Below are 19,872 nucleotides of genomic sequence, written 5' to 3'. Positions count from 1 at the left end.
TAATCACAGTTTTCAAATCTTCAAACAGAGAGGAAGAGGCGAAGCGAGAAGGTTACGGCAAAATCTGTCCAAAATAAGCCTAATGCGTTTCTGGGCTTAAGCAGACCTAAACTTGTCGCCTGCCCGGACAACGACCTATTTTTTACATTACGACAACGACTCCCATCGTTAGGGCGGCGACATGAGCATCTTGTCATTATATATAGATCTCTGCTTCAAACCATACTGTACTGTCTTTGGAATAATAACTAAGGGCTAATGGAAGAGACCACCTCACGTGTTTAGGGGGAAAACATAATTGTTTGTTTTGTTTTCTTTTATGTATGTTGAGGGATATTTTGCTTTACCGTTTACATGTAGCATGTGATCTACTCTAACAAACTATAGCAGGATTTATGATTTATGGCAGGACATCGTTTTAGTGGATTAATATCATGATATTTCCCATATTCAAGAAAATGTACAGTAGATTGGTTTGGAGACCTGCCTTATATTCAGCTGGTTTGCAAAAGCACTGATACACTCAGAATTAACTGCACACAGTGTCAGTATGCCTACGTAATCTTCAACGCGCTATGATTATTCGTTATGCGCAGTTGCTGCACACTTACCAAGCTCTCTGCCTAGAAATGCGCATGTGCAGTGTAGTTCTGGGTGGACTTCTTTTGAACACTCAAAGTGCACTAGCCATCACCGCAGCAAGAAACCAACACAGATTAAACATGAGCTTCACAGTCGAAGAGAGGGGGAACCCCAATACAATGAGCTATCGTTTGTTTTTCAGTAAGTATGGTTCACTTTTTAGTTTAGGCTATTAGCTTGCTATAATCGTGTCCGTGGATTTGCCGGTTTGCTACTGGGGCCGGCCCCAACCTCCCACGTGTCACTTTTATTCCTTGCCTTCATACTCCTATCTAATGTCACGTTCAAGTGTAGCTAGATTTCACACATATTGTCACCTAGCATCGTGGATTTATAATTATAGGCGTGTAACATCGCTTGGACTTTGCTCCACATTGATTGATTTGAGCAGACAAACTAGTAATTGAATGGACCAGTTTTGCCGGTTGGTTGACAAATGCTTCTATTGAATTTGCTGGACGTGAATTTGACTTGGCATCAGGATCCAATTAATTCCTATGTTTAGTGTATATTAGGTTAATTCTGTAATTGTGGTATTTCTGATATAAGCTAGTATTGTTGGGATACCACACCAGTAGCTCTCGAGAACCCAAGGGGGCCCAAGGCCAGAGGCTCAGAGGCTTTCATCTTCCCCGTCTTGGGTTCTCAGCTGAATGTATCGACCACAGCTGGCTCAGAGCCCTTGATCGTGACTCTCTGTTCCATACATTACACATAAGTCATTGGACGAAGGCATCTTCTGTACGGGGAGTTTTGTTAAGAGCCCTGACACTTGGTCTGAACATTAACACGCATCGCTTGCAGTATGTTATTTATTTATTATTATTATTATTATTATTATTATTATTATTATTATTATTATTATTTATTAGAATTGTAAAAAATGGTGTAATTTTTACCCACAATTTTGTGATTACGATCTTGTCTCATCGCTCCAACTCCCCAACGGGCTTGGGAGAGGCGAAGGTCGAGTCATGCGTCCTCCGAAACATGACCCGCTCGCTTAACCCGGAAGCCAGCTGCACCAATGTGTCAGAGGAAACACTGTTCAACTGATGACTGAAGTCAGCCTGCAGGTTTCCGGCCTGCCACAAGGAGTCGCTAGAGCACAATGAGCCAAGTAAATAACCCCGACCAAACCCTCCCCTAACCCGGACGACACTGGGCCAATTGTGCGCCGCCCTATGGGACTCCCGGTCACGGCCGGTAATGACACAGATCGAACCCCAGGCTGTAGTGACGCCGCTACACTGCGATGCAGTCCCTTAGACCGCTGCGCCACTCGGGAGGCCGATACACACCTTGTTATAGAGTTAGTGTTCCCACATGGCCATATCTGTTACAGCGCGTGTTGATGGGAGACAGAGGGACCACCTGTGCTAATTAGCTATCTACGTCTCCGAACAGCTGTGTGTAGCTGTAGCCTAAAGTAATAAGGCCGCCAGAAACGTGTTGTCACTGGAAAATACTGTCTGCTGCAACTGTGATAGCCGGTTAAAACAGTGTACAATAAGTGTAGTTTTAGCATTTGTGAAATTATTTTGATGTGATATGAAGGGAAAGGGCTTTATGTTTTCTATCGCAATTGAGAATCGATTCACGTTTAGATGGATTTTTGGACTGCCAGAGCCAATCTACATCAGAAAATAACATAAAGTCCTTTACTTTATGTTATTAAAAATGGTATAGACTCCTTAAGAGTACATCTTGGGCTAAGCTGGCTCCATGCTAACTACAACTCCAACCCTCTGTTTTAACATTTAGAAACGTTAATAATGCTTGTGATACGGTTTTGGAAACATAAAGCCCTCTACTTTCACATCAAAATAATTTCACAAACGCAAAATATACACTTACTGTACCCTGTTTTAAATGTTTTTAACACAGTTGTAGTAAACAGTATTGTTCAGTTACAACACTATTCTGGCATTCTTCTTCCATTACTGTACTCACAGGTGTTCAGAGACGCTAATTAGAACAGGTAGTCGCCTCTCTTCTGTAAACAAGCACTGTAACATGGAAATATGTCTGTTTGGAAACCCTAACCCTATAAAGGTGTGTAGTTATTTAACCATTAGTTTAAAAAATACATATTTTTTGTCAATATGAAAGTTATGTTCCAAAGGTTTCCAAAAACCATATCGCAAGCGAGGCTTATCGACTTTTAGACAGAGCATTTGGGCAGCTTGGAGAGTCGGGCCATTGCCCTTGGGCGGCAGACAGCTTCGTGAATAGACTGTATATGTTTAACATTACCATCTATTGAAAGGGCTACCACACCAGCAACTTAGATAATGCAGCTTATAAACTATGTGTGGGTTACGCCCAGTTTCTAAGATTAGGCTTCAAGACCTGTCAAAGGTGTTTCTCATCTAACCAGTTAGCCTGAATGTTTCATTGTTCATATTGAATGTGATTCAGCAGTTTTTCATATTTGTTGCATACAGTGCAGCCTTTGTGATTGAGCACTGATGTCCATAACTCTGGGGGTTCCATCATGAATAAGTGTTATTAATGTGCAAGAGAGGTTGATTACATTTACACACACACACACACACACACACACACACTAGAGGCCTTCACGGACACACATTTTAAGCCAGAGCCCTACCCAGGCCCGATTGCTTCTGGCAAATGTAAAGCCCGGCCCTGCATGCACTCTGGTCAAGGCAGCTCTGACTCAGTGAGTATCCATAGCAACTGCTCCGCTTGGGCTGCTCTGCTCAATGAGAGAGCAGTGAGCTGTTAGTTACTTTTAGTCAATCTATACTCCGACAACTCAAGGAACATTATTTTCTGTGAAATAATCTCTCCTGTTTTAGGGTTGAAGCGCTTCTGACAACATGTTATGATCTTAGTCAGATATGACCGTACTGCGCAGCAGAGAACGAGCAAATGGCTTAGCTTCAAAATGTTTGTGATCAATTTTGGGATACCCAAGCTAACACACACACTGAAGTTAAAGGTCACTCATGTTCACCAATTCTCATGACCATATGGGTAAATCAATTTGAATTCCATCACTTGTTGACAGCACCCCTTTTTGATTTGAATGAAACCTTCCATACATATTTGCCCATTGTAGAAGTTCTCAGAGAGTGACTTTTTGGACCTGAATGCTAAATCATTCAAGAGATCAAGGTGCTCAAAATTGACCTATTTTACATACCCCACCATACCATGTGACATTCATGTCTTCATCACTGGAAAAAAATAAACAGTTGAGATTGATATAATTTAAAAGCTTACAAGCAGGGTTGTCAAAAAGTTTTTATAATTTCTTGAAAAAAAGTTTTTATTACGTCAATCATTTAAAAACGTGTAAACTCAGATTTGTTTCATATTTGCATATGTTGTAGCTTATACCTTTGCTTTTATATTATCTGAGGTTTTTATGTTGTGCCCGCCATCGGTTGAGACAGAACATGTTCTTGAATACAGGGTGGGGGTCATGTTTTGGCCGATTTTAAATGTACTAAAATTGGAAAATATTACATTTCCACAAAGATGGTTGGAGGTCCACACATCAGAGAATGTTGGCTTGAATGGGAATATCTGTTTTAAATTATACTGTCAATCCCCCATAGGAAACCTGTTGAAATTATAGAACTATTGATAATAGAAGAGACATGACCATTTAAGTTGACATTCGACGGTGGGTGGACCGGCGGCCATCTTTGTGGTAGTAATTAGAAGTTAAAATTTCAATTTAATTTAAAGATGCACTATTCAGAAATCGTGATGCCATTTCCTAGTTGCTAAAATTCTAATGGTTTCAGTTTGTGACAAAACAAGCAAGTATAGTGTAGAGAATCATTGTACCATCTGAACTGCTGTGAAATATATTTTCCATTATCAAAAATATTGTATTTTCAGCTGTTTGAAGCTGGTGTACAAAACCGAAAGTAAAAGTAAGAACTGACGTATAGAAATAGAGCACATAGAACATATCTAACACTTCTTAGAATTGCTTTCAATGAGAATGACAGATCTATAACTTACATTTCTATGTGAATTTGGTCGGGTCGCCCAAAAAGTTACATCTTCATGAGCTGAAATAAAATATCCTAGAAATGTCTCTCAAATGTTGTGCACAAATGTATTTACATCCCTGTTAGTGAGCATTTCTTTCCTTACCAAGATAATCCATCCACCTGACAGGTGTGGCATATCAAGAAGCTGATTAAACAGCATGCTCATTACACAGGTGCACCTTGTGCGGGGGACAATAAAAGGCCACTCTGAAATGTGCAGTTTTGTCACACAACACAATGCCACAGATGTCTGAAGTTTTGAGGGAGCGTGCAATTGTCATGCTGACTGCAGGAATGTCCACCAGAGCTGTTGCCAGAGAATTGAATGTTAATTTCTCTACCATAAGCCGCCTCCAACGTCGTTTTAGAGAATTTGGCAGTTCGTCCAACCGGCCTCACAACCGCAGACCACGTGTAACCATGCCAGCCCAGGACCTCCACATCCGGATTATTCAACTGCGGTATCGTCTGAGACCAGCCACCAGGACAGCTGATGAAACCTTGGGTTTGCACAACTGAAGAATATCTGCAAAAACTGTCAGAAACCATCTCAGGGAAGCACATCTGCGTGCTCGTGGTCCTCACCAGGGTCTTGACCTGACTGCAGTTCGGCGTTGAAACCTAATTCAGTGGGCAAATGCTCACCTTCAGTGGCCATTGACATGCTGGAGAAGTGTGCTTTTCACAGATGAATCCCAGTTTCAACTGTACCAGGTAGATGGCAGACAGCGTGTATGGCATCGTATGGACGAGCGGTTTGCTGATGTCAATGTTGTGAACAGAATGCCCCATGGTGGCGGTGGGGTTATGGTGTGGGCAGGCATAAGCTACGGACAACGAACACAATTGCATTTTATCAATGGGAATTTGAATGCACAGATATACCATGACGAGATCCTGAGGCCCATTGTCGTGCCATTCAACCGCCACCATCACCTCATGTTTCAGCATGATAATGGCCTGCATACTCACCAGCCATGTCACCCATTGAGCATGTTTGGGATGCTCTGGATCGACGTGTACGACAATGTGTTCCAGTTACCGCCAATATCCAGCAACTTCACACAGCCATTGAAGAGTGAGACAAAATTTCACAGACCACAATCAACAGCCTGATCAACTCTATGCGAAGGATATATGTCACGCTGCATGAGGCAAATGGTGGTCACACCAGATACTGACTGGTTTTCTGAGCCATGCCCCTACTTTTTTTTTTTTTTTAAGGAATCTGTGACCAACAGATGCATATTTGTATTCCATTCATGTGAAATCCATAGATTTGGGCCTAATGAATTTATTTCAGTTGACTGATTTCCTTATATGAATTGTAACTCAGTAAAGTCTTTGAAATTGTTGCATGTTGCGTTTATATTTTTGTTTAGTATGTATGTGTGTGTATATATATATATATATATATATATATATATATATATATATATATATATATATATATATATATATATATATATATATATATATATATATTTATTATTATTATTGGAAATTCTCCCACGACCCCATTTTCCTATCAGGTCGCGACCCCTAGTTTAGGAACTGCTGGGGTAGAGTCTAGTGCGTGTACATAGAGCCAGTGCAAGAGAGTCGGTGCAAAACAATTAATGAATGCTACTTTCATGATAAATGGTAATGATCAATTGATTTTAATAACTTTAGGGGAGATTATTATAATTTAAGCTTACATAAGAAATGTCAGTATGTTTTTAACAGTTGGAAATGAATAAAAATTGATTATTTAAGAGGTAGGCTTATTTGGAACCCCCCCATGGGTTTAAAGGGTACATTCGCTACCCATTAAGCCCAGCCTGGACTTTTCACATATTTGATCAAATATTTTTCTCTCACATAAAACATTTTCGTAAGTAAAGTCATAAAACTTCACGAGAGATTTATATTTCATTTAATCTACATGTAATGAATATTAGGGTTGTTTACATTAAATGTCTAAACTAAGATTTTGGTGGGCTTAATCGGTACACTTACGCTAGTTCTGTTCTATGTGCAGTATTTCTATGCTTCCCGTTATTAAGTTTCATTTTTGCATCTTTTACTTTCGGTTTTGTACACTCGCTTCAAACAGCTAAAAATACAATATTTTTGATTATTGAAAATATATTTCACAGCTGTTTAGATGGTACAATGATTCTCTACATTGCTTGTTTTTTCACATAAACTGAAATTAGGCAAACTATATGAATTTTTGCAACCAGGAAACGGCGGAGTGATTTCTGTATTTTTTTTCCCAATATTTTTTTTCAAGTAATTAGGAAATAGTTTGACAACCCTGTTTGTAAGCTTTTCAATTATATCAATCTCAACCGTTTATCTTTTCGAGTGATAAAGACATGAATGTACTCATGGTGTGGTATGCAAAATGGGTCAACTTTGAGCACCTCTATCTCCTGAATGTTTTGGCATTCAGATCCAAAAAGTCACTTTCAGACCACTTCTTCTATGGGCAAACGTATGGAAAGTTTGTTTAAATCAAAAGGGATGCTCTCAAAGTGATTGAATTCATATGGATTAATTTACTCGTATGTTATTGTCTGTTCTCTGTAGAAAATGCTGATGGAAAGTATGTCTCCCCATTCCATGACATACCTATGTACGCTGATGAGAGCCAGGTAAAGTATATCACCTTTATCCTGCTACAACACCCAATTACACAATAACACACACACTGAATGTAGATGGGATATCTATTCAACTGTTTCTTTATAGAAAGACACCCACTTAGTCTAACTTTTGACTCCATGGTGAAACCTTGTGGTCGGAATAGCTTTAATGTATTATTGTTAGCCAAAAAAATGTATTGTGTGGGAGAGTAGGAGTAGCACTAGCAAGGTCATAGTCCGTTTGTCAAAGCAATGGTCTTTACCCCTCCAACACTAAACTCTTCAATCATTGGGCAGTAATTCTGGATTTCCTGGTATCTTATCTCTCTGGAATAATATATCCCAGTTGGATGGCCTTTAGTTTCCTCCAACTCATCCATAGTCATAAATAAATTATACCTGGGTATATTGATATTATGATACACTATATATAGAAAGGTATGTGGACACCCCTTCAAATTAGTGGATTTGGCTATTTCAGCCACACCCGTTGCTGACAGGTGTATAAAATCAAGCACACAGCCATGCAATCTCCGTAGACAAACATTTGCTATAGAATGGCCTTACCGAAGAGCTCAATGACTTTCAATGTGGCACTGTCATAGGATGTCACCTTTCCAACAAGTCAGTTCGTCAAATTTCTGCCCTGCTAGAGCTGCCCTGGTCAACTCTAAGTGCTGTTATTGTGAAGTGGCGCAACAACGGCTCAGGCACGAAGTGGTAGGCCACACAAGCTCACAGAACGGGACCGCCGAGTATTGAAGCGCGTAAAAATCGTCTGTCCTAGGTTGCAACACTCACTACTGAGTTCCAAACTGCCTCTGGAAGCAAAGTCAGCACAAGAACTGTTCGTTTGGAGCTTCATGAAATGGGTTTCCATGGCCGAGCAGCCGCACACAAGCCTAAGATCACCATGCGCAATGTCAAGCGTCGGCTGGAGTGGTGTAAACCTCACTGCCATTGGACATGACAAAGGAGATGATTGTGGACTACAGGAAAAAGAAGAGAACCGAGCACGCCCCCATTCTCATCAACAGGGCTGTAGTGGAGCAGGTTGAGAGCTTCAAGTTCCTTGGTGTCCACATCACCAACAAACTATCATGGTCCAAACACACTAAGACAGTCGTGAAGAGGGCACGACAAAGCCTATTCCCCCTCAGGAGACTGAAAAGATTTGGCATGGGTCCTCAGATCCTCAAAAATGTCTACAGCTGCACCATCGAGAGCATCCTGACTGGTTGCATCACTACCTGGTATGGCAACTGCTCGGCCTCCGACCGCAAGGCACTACAGAGGGTAGTGCGTACGGCCCAGTACATCACTGGGGCCAAGCTTCCTGCCATCCAGGACCTCTATACCAGGCGGTGTCAGAGGAAGGCCCTAAAAATGGTCAAAGACTCCAGCCACCCTAGTCATAGACTGTTCTCTCTGCTACCGCACGGCAAGCGGTACTGGAGCGGCAAGTCTAGGTTCAAAAGGCTTCTTAACAGCTTCTACCCCCAAGCCATTAGACTCCTGAACAGCTAATCAAATGGCTACCCGGACTATTTGCATTGTAACCAGTCTTAACGCTTAACGCCAAATCTTAACGCTACAGCATACAGTGAAATTATAGACGATTCTGTGCTTCCAACTTTGTGGCAACAATTTGGGGAAGGCCCTTTCCTGTTTCAGCATGACAATGCCCCCGTGCACAAAGCGAGATCCATACAGAAATGGTTTGTCGAGATCAGTGTGGAAGAACTTGACTGGCCTACGCAGAGCCCTGACCTCAACCCAATCAAACACCTATGGGATGAATTGGAACGCCGACTGTGAGCCAGGCCTAATCGCCCAACATTGGTGCCCGACCTCACTAATGCTCTTGTGGCTGAATGGAAGCAAGTCCCCGCAGCAATGTTCCAACATCTAGTGGAAAGCCTTCCCAGAAGAGTGGAGGCTGTTTTAGCAGCATAGGGGGGACCAACTCCATATTCATGTCCATGATTTTGGAATGAGATGTAGTGTATGTGACACAGGCACACAAAAAAAGCAGTATGATTCATTGCTCTCTTCTCTTTCAGAACATTTTCCACGTGGTTGTTGAAGTACCAAGGTGGACAAACTCAAAGATGGAGGTAGGTTCACCTTGATTGATTGATTGATCGATTGATTTTATGAGCCAGTTTGTAAAAAATACACAGTACATTTATGTTAAAAACGTGACCGGGATAGCACAAAGTCAGTGGCGTATTTCCATTGTGGTCCCTGATGTGCAGGGTGCAGAAACAATATTGTGGTGGATACCAGGGTTGGGCTCAATTCGAATTGAAGGCAGTCAATTCAGGAAGTGATTTGAATTTAAAATGCAGACATTTTTTAAAAACTTTTGAAATAAATAAATAGCTTCTACTTTTCAGTTTATTGAGAAGTCATTGAAAATAAATGCCCTTTTTTCGATTGAATTAGAATTTTAGTTTGCTTCCTGATTTGACTCCCTTCAATTCGAATTGAGCCCAACCCTGCTGTGTACATTGTGCTCTAGCCTAGTGAAGATCCTCTTCCTGCTAACTTTACCTTTACAGTAATATACCAGGTCTTAGTCCATAAGCCTAATATAACAATGCAAACCTACTTACCTGTATCCATTTGTCACATATCAGAACAACTCAACCTTTATTTAGCCAGATTAGTCTGGCTTTTACGATAACGACCTAGGGCCAGTTTCCCGGACACAGATTAGGCCTTGTCCGGTAACTAAAAAGCTATTTCAATAGAGGTTCTCTATTGAGCATGCATTTGAAAAATCGTGGACTAGGCTTAATCTGTGTCTGGGAAACTGGCCCCTGGCTAGTCAAGAGAGGTAAGCAAAATAAGGCATCAAATGTATTTTATAAAGACCTTTTTACATCAGCTGTCAGAAAGTTATTTACAGATACCCAGCCTAAAACCCCAAAGAGCAAGCAATTCAGATGCAGTAGCACAGTGGCTACAAAAACTCCCTAGAAGGCAGGAACCTAGGAAGAAACCTAGAGAGGAACCAGGCTCAGAGGGGTGGCCAGTCCTCTTCTGGCTGTGCCAGGTGGAGATTTAAGAGTACGTGTGGCAATTAGGACCAGATCGTTTTTCAAGACGTTGAAAGCACATTCAATAATGTTTGGCTTTTCTACTTCCAGATTGCGACCAAAGACCCCCTGAACCCGATCAAGCAGGATGTGAAGAAGGGGAACCTGCGTTACGTCGCCAATGTTTTCCCCCACAAAGGCTACATCTGGAACTATGGCGCAATACCTCAGGTCAGACAGTCACTAACCTGCCACCAGACATTCACTAACCTGCCACCAGACATTCACTAACCTGCCACCAGACATTCACTAACCTGCCACCAGACATTCACTAACCTGCCACCAGACATTCACTAACCTGCCACCAGACAGTCACTAACCTGCCACCAGACAGTCACTAACCTGCCACCAGACAGTCACTAACCTGCCACCAGACAGTCACTAACCTGCCACCAGACAGTCACTAACCTGCCACCAGACAGTCACTAACCTGCCACCAGACATTCACTAACCTGCCACCAGACAGTCACTAACCTGCCACCAGACAGTCACTAACCTGCCACCAGACAGTCACTAACCTGCCACCAGACAGTCACTAACCTGCCACCAGACAGTCACTAACCTGCCACCAGACATTCACTAACCTGCCACCAGACAGTCACTAACCTGCCACCAGACAGTCACTAACCTGCCACCAGACAGTCACTAACCTTCCACCAGACAGTCACTAACCTGTTACCAGACAGTCACTAACCTGCCACCAGACAGTCACTAACCTGCCACCAGACAGTCACTAACCTGCCACCAGACAGTCACTAACCTGCCACCAGACAGTCACTAACCTGCCACCAGACAGTCACTAACCTGCCACCAGACAGTCACTAACCTGCCACCAGACAGTCACTAACCTGCCACCAGACAGTCACTAACCTGCCACCAGACAGTCACTAACCTGCCACCAGACAGTCACTAACCTTCCACCAGACAGTCACTAACCTGCCACCAGACAGTCACTAACCTGCCACCAGACAGTCACTAACCTGTTACCAGACAGTCACTAACCTGGTACTAAGCTACATGTGGTCTGACAATGCAGACTACGCTATCCATGTCCAACTCAACTCATTGATCACCTAGAATTGAGTTGGCATTGATTGCCTAGTTCTCTGTGGTGATATGAACTAAGTATCTCAATCTTTTTTTGACAGTGATATTTCTCTTTCTTGATAGACTTGGGAGGACCCCGGGCACAAAGATGGAGACACTGGCTGCTGTGGTGACAATGACCCCATTGACGTCTGTGAAATCGGTACCAAGGTACAGCACTTGTTCTTAATCCTGTAACCATTAAACATTTAGAGCTGTTTTAAGATCTTGTTTCTTCCATCCACTGTCTGACATTCTTACATGCTTATGGTGTCATTCAGAGCAGCTTTCTTTCACCTAAGCAAAGTGTCCAATTTTGAAAAGTATGTTGGTAACAATTAGGCAGATTTTGTTACTACATCAGCTGTCTGTAGTGAATTTGTGGTGTGAGCTTCATGTGTGGTTGTGTGATGAAATTAACTTTCCTCAGACATGTGATCTGTTTTTTGACATAATATCATTGAAATTGACCTATCCCCATACCAATAAGTTAATAATAATAATAAATAAATAATAATAATAATAATAATAATAATAAATAATAATAATAATAATAATATAATAATAATAATATAATAATAATAATAAATAATATGCCATTTAGCAGACGCTTTTATCCAAAGCGACTTACAGTCATGCGTGCATACATTTTTTTTTGTGTGTATGGGTGGTCCCGGGGATCGAACCCACTACCTTGGCGTTACAAGCGCCGTGCTCTACCAGCTGAGCTACAGAGGACCAAGTTTTCTGTGTTGTACTGATCACATCCCTGTCTCCTCTCCAGGTGTGTTCGCGTGGTGAAGTGATCAAGGTGAAGGTACTGGGGGTTTTGGCCATGATCGACGAAGGGGAGACGGACTGGAAAGTCATGGCCATCAACGTGGAGGACCCTGAAGCTAAGGACCTGAACAGTAAGCACCGGAGGAGCTAGATGTGGGCTAAACTGAGAATCCCTAATACAGAATAACAGGCCAATCCTTAATACTGCCCATTGGCCCAGTCACTGCATGTAGTAGTACTGGAATATGATTGCTCAAGTGAAGAATGCAATGATTGAACAATTGTTTTCCCAAGTGTGTGGGTGTGTGTGTCTATTCCTATTGCCACAGTCATCCCCCCTCCTTATCCTGTGTACCTCAGACATCGGTGACATCCAGAGACTGAAGCCAGGTTACTTGGAGGCCACAGTGGACTGGTTCAGGAGGTACAAGGTACCAGACGGGAAACCAGAGAACCAGTTCGCCTTCAACGGACAGTTCAAAGACAAGGTATCCATCTTGTACCCCATACACAGAAGTTTGTGTTGTGTGAGCCTTGTCCGAGCCAGAGTGGCCCATCTCCTGTTTCTGTAGCATTAGGCAAGGTATTGCCACAGCCTCGTGTTCCAGTATCTTCATCCACCCTTATCATCAATATATTATTTAATTCTACAGTGAGGGAAAAAAGTATTTGATCCCCTGCTGATTTTGTACGTTTGCCCACTGACAAAGAAATTATCAGTCTATAATTTTAATAGTAGGTTTATTTGAACAGTGAGAGACAGAATAACAACAAAAAATCCAGAAAAACACATGTCAAAAATGTTATAAATTGATTTGCATTTTAATGAGGGAAATTAGTATTTGAGCCCCTCTCAATCAGAAAGACTTCTGGCTCCCAGGTGTCTTTTATACAGGTAACGAGCTGAGATTAGGAGCACACTCTTAAAGGGAGTGCTCCTAATCTCAGTTTGTTACCTGTATAAAAGACACCTGTCCACAGAAGCAATCAATCAATCAGATTCCAAACTCTCCACCATGGCTAAGACCAAAGAGCTCTCCAAGGATGTCAGGGACAAGATTAAGGACCTACATAAGGCTGGAATGGGCTACAAGACCATCGCCAAGCAGCTTGGTGAGAAGGTGACAACAGTTGGTGCGATTATTCGCAAATGGAAGAAACACAAAAGAACTGTCAATCTCCCTTGGCCTGGGGCTCCATGCAAGATCTCACCTCGTGGAGTTGCAATGATCATGAGAACGGTGAGGAATCAGCCCAGAACTACACGGGAGGATCTTGTCATTGATCTCAAGGCAGCTGGGACCATAGTCACCAAGAAAACAATTGGTAACACACTGAAATCCTGCAGCGCCCGCAAGGTCCCCCTGCTCAAGAAAGCACTTATACAGGGCCGTCTGAAGTTTGCCAATGAACATCTGAATGATTCAGAGGAGAACTGGGTGAAAGTGTTGTGGTCAGATGAGACCAAAATCGAGCTCTTTGGCATCAACTCAACTCGCCGTGTTTGGAGGAGGAGGAATGCTGCCTATGACCCCAAGAACACCATCCCCACCGTCAAACATGGAGGCGGAAACATTATGCTTTGGGGGTGTTTTTCTGCTAAGGGGACAGGACAACTTCACCGCATCAAAGGGACGATGGACGGGGCCATGTACCGTCAAATCTTGGGTGAGAACCTCCTTCCCTCAGCCAGGGCATTGAAAATGGATCGTGGATGGGTATTCCAGCATGACAATGACCCAAAACACACGGCCAAGGCAACAAAGGAGTGGCTCAAGAAGCACATTAAGGTGCTGGAGTGGCCTAGCCAGTCTCCAGACCTTAATCCCATAGAAAATCTGTGGAGGGAGCTGAAGGTTCAAGTTGCCAAACGTCAGCCTCAACCTTAATGACTTGGAGAAGATCTGCAAAGAGGAGTGGGACGAAATCCCTCCTGAGATGTGTGCAAACCTGGTGGCCAACTACAAGAAACATCTGACCTCTGTGATTGCCAACAAGGGTTTTGCCACCAAGTACTAAGTCATGTTTTGCAGAGGGGTCAAATACTTATTTCCCTCATTAAAATGCAAATCAATTTATAACATTTTTGACATGCGTTTTTCTGGATTTTGTTGTTGTTATTCTGTCTCTCACTGTTCAAATAAACCTACCATTAAAATTATAGACTGATCATGTCTTTGTCAATGGGTAAACGTACAAAATCAGCAGGGGATCAAATACTTTTTTTCCCTCACTGTATCTACTTTGTACCACATTCACCCTCATCATCTAAAGCAACTTTTTCAATCTACAGTGCCTTCAGAAAGTATTCAGACCTCAGCAATCTACACACAATACCACATAATGACAAAGCGAAAACAGGCTTTTAGATTTTTCTTCAAATGTATATATATAAAAAAAAAACGTTATAAGTATTCAGACCTTTTGCTCTGAGACTCGGAATTGAGCTCAGGTGCATCCTGTTTCCATTGATCATCCTTGATGTTTCTACAACTTGATTGGAGTCCACCTGTGGTAATTTCAATTGATTGGACATGATTTGGAAAGGCACACACCTGTCTGTATAAGGTCCCACAGTTGACAGTGCATGTCAGAGCAAAAACCAAGCCATGAGGTCGAAGGAATTGTCCGTAGAGCTCCGAGACAGGATTGTGTGGAGAAACAGATCTGGGGAAGGGTACCAAAAAACGTCTGCAGCATTGAAGGTCCCCAAGAACACAGTGCCCTCCATCATTCTTAAATGGAAGAAGTTTGGAACCACCAAGACTCTTCCTAGAGCTGGACGCCCACCCAAACTGAGCAATCGGGAGAGAAGGGCCTTGGTCAGGGAGGTGACCAAGAACCCGATGGTCACTCTGACAGAGCTCCTCTGTGGAGATGGGAAAACCTTTCAGAAGGACAACCATCTCTGCAGCACTCCACCAATCAGGCCTTTATGGTAGAGTCACCAGACGGAAGCCACTCCTCAGTAAAAGGCACATGACAGCCCGCTTAGAGTTTGCCAAAAGGCACCTAAAGACTCTCAGATCATGAGAAACAAGATTATCTGGTCTGATGAAACCAAGATTGAACTCTTTGGCCTGAATGCCAAGCGTCACATCTGGAGGAAACCTGACACCATCCCTACGGTGAAGCATGGTGGTGCGAGCATCATACTGTGGGAATGTTTTTTTCAGTGACAGGGACGGGAGACTAGTGAGGATCGAGGCAAAGATGAACGGAGCAAAGTACAGAGAGATCCTTGATGAAAACCTGTTCCAGAGCGCTCAGGACCTCAGACTGGGACAAAGGTTCACCTTCCAACAGGATAACGACCCTAAGCCCACAGCCAAGACAACGCAGGAATGGCTTCGGTACAAGTCTCTGAATGTCCTTGAGTGGCCCAGCCAGAGCCCGGATTTGAACCCAATCGAACTTCTCAGGGGAGACCTGAAAATAGCTGTGCAGCAATGCTCCCCACCCAACCTGACAGAGCTTGAGAGGATCTGCAGAGAAGAATGGGAGAAACTCCCCAAATACAGGTATGCCAAGCTTGTAGTGTCATACCCAAGAAGACTCAAGGCTGTAATCGCTGCCAAAGGTGCTTCAACAAAGTACTGAGTAAAGGGTCTGAATACTTATGTAAATGAGTGATATCTGGTTTTCTTTTAAAATAAATTGGCAAAAAATTTAAAAAAAACAGTTTTTGCTTTGTCGTTATGGGGTATTGTGTGTAGATTGATGATGGGGGGGGGGAAACAATTTAATCAATTATAGAATAAGGCTGTAACTTAACAAAATGTGGAAAAATGCAAGGGGTCTGAACACTTTCCGAAGGCACTGTAGATACATGGATAGCAGTTTAGCCTGTATGCCAGTCTGTTTCTGCATTAGCCATCATGTTGTTTTGCCTTCGTAGCCTTGTAGCAATGGAACGTTGTTGAATGCCGAAACGGTGTGGTACCCAGGCTAGATTGCATTCGCCAAATAGAGTGCTGACATTTCTGTTGCAAGACCCACAGGGTGGTTTTATCCTGTTGGCACATAGTATGTCCCTGTGTAGTGTCCAGTGAAGTTCAATAGTAACTAGTAAGAACCTGGTTTAAAGCGATCGGCTCAGCAAAAATACAGAAATACAAAGGGTTGGTTTCCTGGACACAGATTAAGCCTAGTCCTGGTCTATAAAGCACTCACAATTGGGATTCTCCATTGAGTTTGCATTTTAGTTGGGGACTAGGCTTAATCTGTGTCCAGGAAACCCCCCTCAAACTGTATGTTTCCTTACCCTGACAACAGCCTCTGCTCGGTCTGTATGTTTCCTTACCCTGACAACAGCCTCTGCTCGGTCTGTATGTTTCCTTACCCTGACAACAGCCTCTGCTCGGTCTGTATGTTTCCCTGTCAGGACTTTGCCATTGAGACAATCAAGAGCACCCATCGCTTCTGGAAGGCACTTATCTCTGAAAATACCAATGCTGGAGGACTCAACTGGTGAGGAGAGAACACTATGTACAATCCTCTTACAGTACAGTACAATACCTCTAAAACTGGCGTTTGTTACAGTCCCATCATTTTAATATCATTACTGTGAAGTCATTCTTAAAGATTCTTAAAGGCCCAATCTGTAATTCTAACATGTAGACCCTGCCACTTAATTTGTGAAATTAGATTTGACTTCTGACAAACTTGTTTGAATACAGCAACAAGCAAGAACTTGTTTGAATCTGATGTGACCGTTTTCCTCCCATCCTGCAGTAAAAATACGTGTGTGTCGGCGGGAGATAGCCCCTTCTGCTGCTCTACAGACGAGGCCAAGGCTGTCGTAGGCGGGGTCAGTACTTCCTGTTTCTTCATGACTAGGTTCTAGAACTTCAGGGTCAGCTCAGAACTGTCTCCTTTAGAACTTCAGGGTCAGCTCAGAACTGTCTCCGTTATATGCTCTGCTCTTAACTGCGGCGGTCAGTACTGCGGTCAGTAACTATTCAAGTAAAATCGAGCAATTCAAAGTGCATTTCAAGGGTGAAACTCACTTCTGTTGACGGGGTCAGTACTTCAAATAAAAAATTAGCAATTAAAAGTGCATTGCAGGGATTGTAACATTCTACACATACAGTTAATGTCGGAAGTTTACATACACTTAGGTTGGAGTCATTAAAACTTGTTTTTCAATCACTCCACACATTTCTTGTTAACAAACTATAGTTTTGGCAAGTCGGTTAGGACATCTACTTTGTGCATGACACAAGTAATTTTTCCAACAATTGTTTACAGACAGTTTATTTCACTTATAATTCACTGTATCACAATTCCAGTGGGTCAGAAGTTTACATACACTAAGTTGACTGTGCCTTTAAACAGCCTGGAAAATTCCAGAAAATTATGTAATGGCTTTAGAAGCTTCTGATAGGCTAATTGACATCATTTGAGTGAATTGGAGGTGTACATGTGGATGTATTTCAAGGCCTACCTTCAAACTCAGCGCCTCTTTGCTTGACATCATAGGAAAATCAAAAGAAATCAGCCAAGACCTCAGGAAAAAAATTGTAGACCTCCACAAGTCTGGTACATCCTTGGGAGCAATTTCCAAACGCCTGAAGGTACCACGTTCATCTGTACAAACAATAGTACGCAAGAACAAACACCATGGGACCACGCAGCCGTCATACCGCTCAGGAAGGAGATGCGTTCTGTCTCCTAGAGATGAACATACTTTGATGCGAAAAGTGCAAATCAATCCCAGAACAACAGCAAAGGACCTTGTGAAGATGCTGGAGGAAACAGGTACAAAAGTATCTATATCCACAGTCTAACGAGTCCTATATCGACATAACCTGAAAGGCCGCTCAGCAAGGAAGAAGCCACTGCTCCAAAACCGCCATAAAAAAGCCAGACTATGGTTTGCAACTGCACATGGGGACAAAGATCATACTTTTTGGAGAAATGTCCTCTGGTCTGATGAAACAAAAATAGAACTGTTTGGCCATAATGACCATCGTTATGTTTGGAGGAAAATGAGAGGGTTGCAAGCCGAAGAACACCATCCCAACCGTGATGTACGGGGGTGGCAGCATCATTTTTTATTATTTTTATTTAACCTTTATTTAACCAGGTAAGCCAGTTGAGAACAAGTCCTCATTTACAACTGCCACCTGGCCAAGATAAAGCAAAGCAGTGTGATTTACAAACAATATAGAGTTACATGGAATAAACAAAACGTACAGTCAAATGTAGTAAGTTATGGAGGTAAGGCAATAAATAGGCCATAGTGCAAAATAATTACAATTTAGTATTAACACTGATACATTTCTTAAGACATGATTTCATTACTCTTTTTGTCCTTCCATCTACTCTCATCTTCCGAGTGTGGAGAAGATAGTCTATTGTTTCTCAGTCACACTGTGGGGGTGCTTTGCTGCAGGAGGGACTGGTGTACTTCACAAAATAGATGGCATCATGAGGAAGGAAAATTATGTGGATATATTGAAGCAACATCTCAAGACATCAGTCAGGAAGTTAAAGCTTGGTCGCAAATGGGTCTTCCAAATGGACAATGACCCCAAGCATACTTCCAAAGTTGTAGCAAAATGGCTTAAGGACAACAAAGTCAAGGTATTGGAGTGGCCATCACAAAGCCCTGACCTCAATCCTAACTGACCTAAGAAAGATACTTTTTACTAGGATTAAATGTCAGGAATTGTGAAAAACTGAGTTTAAATGTATTTGGCTAAGGTGTATGTAAACTTCCGACTTCAATTGTACATACCTCTGGTGTTGTCAAACATGTCTGGCATGCATCTTTATACTTTGCTCAATCAGATCATCCAATTATGTATTTATTATTGCTTGTATTTTTTGGGGGTCTTTTTTTAGACAAGCCCTTGTGGAACTGAAGATCCTATCCCCTGCTCAGGTAAGTCTCTTACATTTCACAATGTTAATCACTGTTAATGATTATCCTTGATGTGATTGTATATTTATGGATTGGATCCTGCATTGACTATCAGATGGTTATTTGACGTATTGTAAAAATCCCACTTTTATGACCAACCTGGAATGATAAGGAAGGATTGCATGGTTGTACACACATTTTCTTTTAGGACAGACAATTCCATTGCTATTCAGGAAGTAAGTTAAGTTGAATCCAATTACATTTCTCCTCAGTGGGGATAATTGGAATTTCAGTTTACTTCCTGAATTGAAATGGAATTGACACGTCTTATCATGTGATTTGTTTTTTCTTTCTATTTCCAGTGGATAAATGGTTCTACTATGAGAAGTAACTTTGAGATGAAGACTCAATGGACCAGAAGTGTCTAATCTGTTTAGCTAGCATATTTGAAGATAATAGACTTAACGATGGTTGTGGGTGTGACTGAGAAACAATAGACTATCTTCTCCACACTCGGAAGATGAGAGTAGATGGAAGGACAAAAAGAGTAATGAAATCATGTCTTAGGAAATGTATTTTCCCATTTATTTAACAAAGGTCTCATTGGAGATGTGCTGTCCAACAGCTGGCACTGGTAGGGTGCTACCTATAGCTACTTATGTACTGTATGCCAGGATCATCTCAATCGCCTTTAATAAAGCTTTTTCTGTTGAAAACATGTCTAC

At 42.2% G+C, this 19,872-nt stretch overlaps 1 protein-coding gene across 1 annotated transcript; it reads left to right on the top strand.

Annotated features, from left to right (window-relative positions):
- Positions 1-630: 630 nt before the first annotated feature.
- Positions 631-19,863, top strand: LOC311110985 (inorganic pyrophosphatase-like). The gene is made up of 11 exons (XM_084153644.1): positions 631-783; positions 7,254-7,318; positions 9,373-9,426; positions 10,465-10,584; positions 11,584-11,670; positions 12,284-12,410; positions 12,640-12,767; positions 16,664-16,749; positions 17,014-17,089; positions 19,129-19,168; positions 19,510-19,863. Exons 1-11 carry the CDS (start codon positions 636-638, stop codon positions 19,536-19,538), a joined length of 960 nt encoding a protein of 319 aa, XP_084009770.1. The 5' UTR covers positions 631-635; the 3' UTR covers positions 19,539-19,863.
- Positions 19,864-19,872: the final 9 nt, after the last annotated feature.

The sequence above is a fragment of the Coregonus lavaretus genome (genome assembly GCF_964263955.1).
Source record: "Coregonus lavaretus genome assembly, chromosome: 36".
NCBI lineage: Eukaryota > Metazoa > Chordata > Actinopteri > Salmoniformes > Salmonidae > Coregonus > Coregonus lavaretus.
Note: the sequence above shows the minus strand (reverse complement) of the source record. Positions and strands in the feature narration are given on the sequence as shown.